This window comes from Nuphar pumila, chromosome 10 (genome assembly GCF_984573655.1).
Source record: "Nuphar pumila chromosome 10, dmNupPumi1.hap1.1, whole genome shotgun sequence".
Classification (NCBI taxonomy): domain Eukaryota; kingdom Viridiplantae; phylum Streptophyta; class Magnoliopsida; order Nymphaeales; family Nymphaeaceae; genus Nuphar; species Nuphar pumila.
Genome location: NC_143258.1, coordinates 103,163,077 through 103,169,956, shown reverse-complemented (window position 1 = coordinate 103,169,956; position 6,880 = coordinate 103,163,077). Strand labels below are relative to the sequence as shown.

The following is a 6,880-nucleotide window of genomic DNA, read 5'->3' as shown; positions in this document are numbered from 1 at the left end:
TATCGGAATCGGACCTGTATCGTTTGGCCAATGATTCAGGTGTATCGGCTGATACGGATACTCAAGTGTATCATTCTTAATCGGCCAAAAAATAACTAAAAAATATTGTGTTAATCAGAACGTGATACGTGTTAAAACTATTAAAATAATATTAATAATTAATTTTAAGTTATTTTTACATTTATTAAAAATAACCGATTCAGGTTAGTATCTATCGATTTTCTAGCGATACGTGTCGTCCGATACTAACATCTTGCTTGGATTTTGAGTAAAAGCCTCGAGATAGAGAGAGAAACAAGAGAGAGTTCCCTTACGCTTTATTCCCTTCAAATTCCACACTTTGCTGTACACACTCAAAACGAGGTTTTGAAGGGGGAGAGAGCGAGTTCCTTCTGCATTGTCTTCTTCTTAGAGATCACCCCTCATCTCATTTGTTTTCCCTTCTATTTTTGGCCTTCATTTTTGGCAGAACCAACCTTGTTTTTATTCAAATTCTTCAGTTATTTCCATCAAGGTGTTGTTAACTCTTTAACTTCTTAAGCCAACACCAAAACCTATCTTAAGTATATTACAGAGTGGTGAGAGAGGGGAAAAGGCCAACATTGTTTATTAGAAGGAAGAGTGTATGAAGAATTAGTGAAAAAAATGAGAGATGGGAGCCAGAAGAAGAGCAAGGTCTCATAAACATGCCATCTTTTTCAGATTTTTTCATTTCCATTCTTTGATTGATTGACATTTGCTGAAATGGGTCTATTCTGGTTTCTTCTCTCTTTTTCGTTTTCTGATTTCTTGTTTTTTTTTGTCTGTGTGCATCTCTATGATTGTTTGTGGACTCAGCTCTCCTGGTCTAAGTCACTCGTCAGAAAATGGTTCAATATCAAGAGCAAAGCTCATGATTTTCATGCTGATGATGTGGTTGAAGAAGGTGCGTTTCTTCTTATTCCCTTATTTTCCTCCAAAGATCATTTCTGGTTCTGTTTCTTGTTCCTATATTCCAAAGGCATCTTTGATCGTGAGAAAAACAAGATTTGCCCACAATCCATTCACAAAAATTGAGTCTTTCTTTGTTCTCCAATCATTACCCAGTTATATCTTTGTTGCATTTTTCTAGTTTCTCGTATTTGGGGTTCCTTGTTCATGGTCCTCATTCTTCGTCTCAAAAACATGTTTTCTGTGCATTCTAAGCTATGTTTTTAATTTCTATTGTTCAAAAGGGATCTTCTTGTTAATGCACTAATGATTGGATTCTCACGCAAATTTTGAATCTTAGTTGGTGATGGGGAAGGGAGGAAGAGTTTCTCGGAGAGGGAAAGTTGCACACTCAAGAAAAGCAAAACAGGTTAGACCCAAGTTTAATCCAATGACTATTTTTCGTATCCTAAGCTTTCTTCTCTCTGAGTTTCTTACCGGTGCCGTGTATCTAATTTCTGTTCATTTTCTGATTTGATTTGCTTGTCCTGTTACAGAGAGATCATCCAAGAGAAACTCAGAGATTTATAGGAGACCAAAGTTTGAGTTTGATACCACTGCTCAAGTTACTGATGTTCAGGACTATAGGTATTGAACTTGAAGATCTCGAGAGAGAGAGAGAGAGATTAGTGTTCCATGAATTCACAGTGTTGGTGATTTCTATCATTCATTTTTTATCAGGGTATTTGTAGCAACATGGAATGTAGGTGGAAAATCACCTCCTAGTTATCTGAGTCTCAATGATTGGCTTCATACCTCTCCTCCTGCAGACATTTACGTTTTGGGGTATTACAGACTTTTGTTGGTTTCATTTCACTTTGTTAGACGTATTTCTTCTGCTCATATACCACAAGCATTTTCTGTTTCCAATTGGAGAAAGAAAAAGGAAGTTTCTTATTCTTGGTTTTTCCCTGCAGTTTTCAAGAGATAGTTCCTCTGAATGCGGGGAATGTCTTAGGTTCAGAGGACAGTGGCCCTGCTATAAAATGGTTATCATTGATCCGAAAAACTCTGAATAATCTTCCTGGTACAAGCGGCAGTGGTGGCTATCATATGCCTTCACCTGTGCCTGATCCCATCGTGGAATTGGATGCTGATTTTGAAGGTTCAAGGCAAAAGACCACATCTTTCTTCAATCGCCGGTCTTTCCAGTCTCTTAGTCGAAGCATGAGGATGGATAACGATATTTCGATGCCTCAGCCAAGGCTTGATCGGCGATTCAGTGTTTGTGATAGGGTGATGTACGGTAACAGGCCCAGTGATTGCGATGTCACTTTCCGATCGGGTTCCTCAGATGATGAAAATGCTGGCTGTGATTCTCCAAGTGCCATGTTTTTCTCACCACTATCTTATGGTGTGTCGAATTCCATGGTTGAGGAAAGAGATAGATCAACAGGTCATTCTCAGTACTGTTTGGTGGCTAGCAAGCAAATGGTTGGCATATTTCTCACGGTTTGGGTGAGGAGTGATATAAGGGATGATGTTAAGAACCTGAAAGTTTCTTGTGTGGGAAGAGGATTAATGGGTTATCTTGGAAATAAGGTAAAAAAATTTGCTGCTGGCATTTTTTCCGTATTCGCATTATTTGATTCATTTTTGTAAATTTTTATTTTTTCTAGTTCTGGTTTTAGCTTAAAGTATTTTCTTTCTTCATTTTCTTCTCTTGTGCTTTTCAGGGTTCCATTTCAATAAGCATGTCCGTGCACAGAACAAGCTTTTGCTTCATTTGTAGCCATTTGACATCAGGGCAGAAAGAGGGTGATGAGCTAAGAAGGAACTCAGATGTCATGGAAATACTGAGGAAGACTCGATTCCCTTGTGTCCATGGACTGGGTGATGAGAACTCTCCTGAAACAATACTTGATCATGAGTAAGTCGTCGTAAACTTGAACGAATCCAGTTTTCTTTATGCAATTGAACCAGTACCATGTTTTGATTTTCCATGAACATAAATTGTGTCCCCAAATTCAATTTTACCAAGACTGCTCATTGAAACCAAATTATCTGTCTTGCTTCAGTCGAATCATTTGGCTTGGTGACTTGAATTACCGGATAGCTCTATCATATCGAGCTGCGAAGGCGCTTGTTGAAATGCACAACTGGAGAACATTATTGGAAAATGATCAGGTTGGTAAGCAGCCTTGTGAGAAGTTCTTGGTTGGATGAGGTTTATGGATGAAGTTATCTTGGTTATGAACCATGTATGATGAGTTGACATGAAACTTGGGTAATGGATGACTGTTATACTTAAAATTGTTCCGAGTCCAAACTTCATGGTCACCATGGAGTCTGGTTTGGTGATTTCTCTGTTTCCACCTTACCCCCATACAAGTGAGTTGAGCTGAGAAACTCCCTGGCTGTTTCTATTCTGGTTTGTACTAGTTGGCTCAGGATGCCACTCCAACTTCCTGAGAAGATTTGCTTTTGTTATAACTGTCACAAATGATAGATTTTTGGACTTCTTTCAGTATTCTTTTTATTTCTTCCATCATTTCCATATGCTTGGTGGAAATATATAGGTCTAAATCTCTCAAACACTTTTCTGCAGCTTAGGATTGAGAAGAAACGAGGGAGGGTTTTCCAGGGCTGGAATGAAGGGAGAATATACTTTCCACCAACTTACAAATATATGAATAATTCAGATCGATACGCCGGAGATGACATGCATCCGAAGGAGAAACGACGCACACCTGCATGGTGGGGCCACATCTGATGATATTACTTTCTTTTTGGGAAACAAGATTCAAGCATACTTCTGTGGTGTTGAGTTCTGGTTTAGTATACTTCTCGAGTTAGTAATCTCAGCCTGACATTTCTTTCTTGTAGGTGTGATCGGATTTTGTGGTATGGTAGGGGTCTGAATCAGCTGTCCTATGTTCGTGGTGAGTCCAGGTTTTCTGATCACAGGCCTGTATATAGCATTTTCAGTGCAGAAGTAGAGTCTATTAACCATAATCTGTTTACGAATAGCATGGCATGCTCTAGTGCTAGAGTTGAGGTTGAAGAACTTTTGCCTTACACTCATGGTTACACTGAACTGAGTTTTTTCTAGACAAGCAGAGGGTTTCCAAACTCGGAATCAGGTTTGAGCACGTAGCTTCTTCTCTACATAAAATTTCTAACCGATTTTATACTCATATTCTTTTCTTGGCTCCTATTGCAGAGTTATGAAATGTAAAAACATGATCTCTGCGCAAAGGAATTCATTACATTTTTGTAACGGAGCAAGCTTTGCTCGAGTGTCATCGTTTGGTGCAATGGTAAAGTGCTCGGGCTGTCAGCATGAGAATGTGAGTTTGAGTCCTAAGGACAGTCACTTTGTGCGCAAGGCAAAAGGCTACGATTATCTACAGACTGCCTCCTTAGCACCTCGAAATACGAAACTGCACTGGGTATGGCCCTTTTAGCATGTATTTTTGGTCTTTGCAAATGGTCTTAAGAACTGTTAGACTAATTTTTCTATTATCATTTACTTTTTGTTTTCCATAATCACTGAGACTTCACTTCTATGTAAAATGCCAATATTTCAATATCTCAATGCTTATGGAGATTGTTGTGGCTGAACTAGGATTCTTGTTGAGCTACCATCAACTTCCATTCAGAAATCTTGGATCTATCTTTGAAGGGTTATCTAGATGATCTCACTATTCCAATAGAGGAGGTAACCATTTAAATTTCTTCTCAAAATCAATTGATTGAATTTTTTTTTACAAAAAGAGGTTTCTTGTGGAATGCAACATAGAAAACTGTACAAAATTTTAAATTGATGATGGCCACCCAACTAATCATTGCCATGGTCAACATCTCTCTCTCTCGATTCTTTGTGAAGTCTCTAAAGCTTAGGGGTTGCGTTTCATCCAATTTGTCTCTCTTTGGGACCAATTCTGTCTTTTGTCATCTCTTGACTATTACAAACTTCGTTTGGTTTGTTTTGATAGTGATACTGCAAGGAGAAGCTGCCAGAATGATGGACGGCAATCATGAGATTGATATATGCAGATGCTCTTGGCCCTTGATCTTGAGGTAAAATTTAATCATGGTGATTATCAACCATTTTCAGTATATCTTTACACCCTTAACTCATTTCACTATGTTCATAATAGAGTATGCTACAATTGTTAATCAAACTATTTGAAGGAGTTATATATCAGGCGTCTTAATCATATATCCTTATCCCATGCAAAAAGTGGGGAAACCATTTACTATCTTGGCTTCTAGGTGACTAAATTATTTCATTATGATGAATATTGTAATCTAATACTGTTAAGCATCGATCTTATGACACCTGCTTGCCAAGTGAAAATTCTAGACCAAAGTTATACCATTTATGATACGGCTAACGTCAGCAAGTTTCAAAAAAAGTAAATTTTTTATGAACTTATACAGACAAACTATTCATCAAACTTTTGAATAAAAAAACTTGGCCCAATCATCAAGTAACACTCTAAAGCACCTAACTAGCAGTTTTATTCAAATCTAACTTACCTTTTTCTTTTTTCCTTTTGCAGGGTGGAAATCTCAAAATCTATGTGACTTGTACATTGTGACCAAGATAATAAAGCATTCATTCTATTTTTTATTTTTTTATTTTTGGAGCATGAAGAACTCCAGGAAATGTGTGGGGTTGGCTCTGGAATATTGGCACTAATTTCAAATATTGTATAAAAGGGAAAAGAAATAAATAAAGCAAGAAAAAGAAAGAAAGATGCGGATGTATATTCATGACACAAGCATAAAGAAACGTGTATATGTAATGTTGATCTGCAACATCTTCTGCCCTCTCTTCTGAAAAAGTCGACTGTTGATGATCACCTCAGTCTGGTTTTAAGAATAAAGCATGACGCTTGCCAAACTATGACAAGAATTCATAGACAATTGGGATTTCAGATTTTGATCTCTCTCTCTCTCTCTCTCTCTCTCTCTCGAGAGAGAGAGAGAGAGAGAGAGAGAGAGAGATCCTGAGCTGATTGACCTTTTTATGTTTCTTGTTTGTCTGCTGGTCAAAGAACCCTGTTGGCGTATCTGTTGACCATCTCTTTCCCTTTTACACCTGTATCCTTTTGAATGGGTTAAACTGAACACGCCCTTATGGGCCTTCTTGATCTCATCTACCCTGGCTTTATTTTAAACCATGTGGTCCCCATATCTTTTTTTTAACTTAAAAACTTATAGGTTTGAGGGCTCTCTCTCTCTCTCTAATCTAGGTGTGGGCAACGAGTCGAGTAGCCCGATGGGGCAAGCCAACCCAGCCCCGCCATAGGCTGAGTTTGGGCCATGATTTTAGGCCCAGGCCTGTGTAGTACCGGGCCAAAACCTGGCTCGTACGGGCTATCGGGCTGGCCTGATGGGCCTGAGTTATTTATTAATTTTTTAATAATATATTTTTTTTAAAAATTAACCATTACATAGTAACTTGGATAACTATTACTATTTACCTAATTAGTTGCATGAAAATTTGCTATTTGTTAATTATTAATGTTTACCTAATTAGTTACACTAATTAAGAATTAGGTTTTCTAAAGTTTTTTCTCAATCACCTTCCTTCAACTTGCAAACTGCTATGCCATGGACAAAATATTTTGTTATGAACTTTTGATTTGGATGATGTGAAATTTTGAATTTTATGTTTTTTTATTTAATTGATTTTTTTGCTATTCTAAGAATTAATGTATTGATTTTATTAAAAAACTAACCTACAAATGGGTTTGAGCCAGGCCGGGCCGGTCCATTAACAGTCCGCCCGATGCCCACCCTACTCTAACCCCACCCCCGCCCCAAAGGGTATGGTGCAGTGGAGGGAGCCCTTGTCCACTAGGTGGGTGTTTAGGATTTCATTCCTATGAACGTCAGCCCCTTGCATTAATGAGGCAAGGTGATCCAACTGAAGCTTGGTGACTCCCTAGGACCAACG

The 6,880-nt window shown here is 38.2% G+C and overlaps 1 protein-coding gene across 2 annotated transcripts; it reads left to right on the top strand.

Annotated features, from left to right (window-relative positions):
• The first annotated feature begins 615 nt into the window (after window positions 1-615).
• On the top strand, window positions 616-4,021 carry LOC149827692 (type IV inositol polyphosphate 5-phosphatase 7-like). 2 transcript variants are annotated; one of them, XM_090018212.1, is made up of 10 exons: window positions 616-675; window positions 838-925; window positions 1,271-1,339; window positions 1,467-1,515; window positions 1,618-1,755; window positions 1,887-2,511; window positions 2,646-2,839; window positions 2,988-3,096; window positions 3,518-3,666; window positions 3,796-4,021. In XM_090018212.1, the coding sequence occupies exons 1-10, from the start codon at window positions 646-648 to the stop codon at window positions 4,019-4,021; spliced, it is 1,677 nt and encodes a 558-aa protein (XP_089874338.1). In that variant the 5' UTR covers window positions 616-645. The 2 variants fall into 2 exon arrangements, with proteins under 2 accessions (XP_089874338.1, XP_089874337.1); XM_090018211.1 differs by having other exon boundaries at window positions 1,467-1,557; window positions 1,651-1,755.
• The last annotated feature ends 2,859 nt before the right edge of the window (window positions 4,022-6,880 follow it).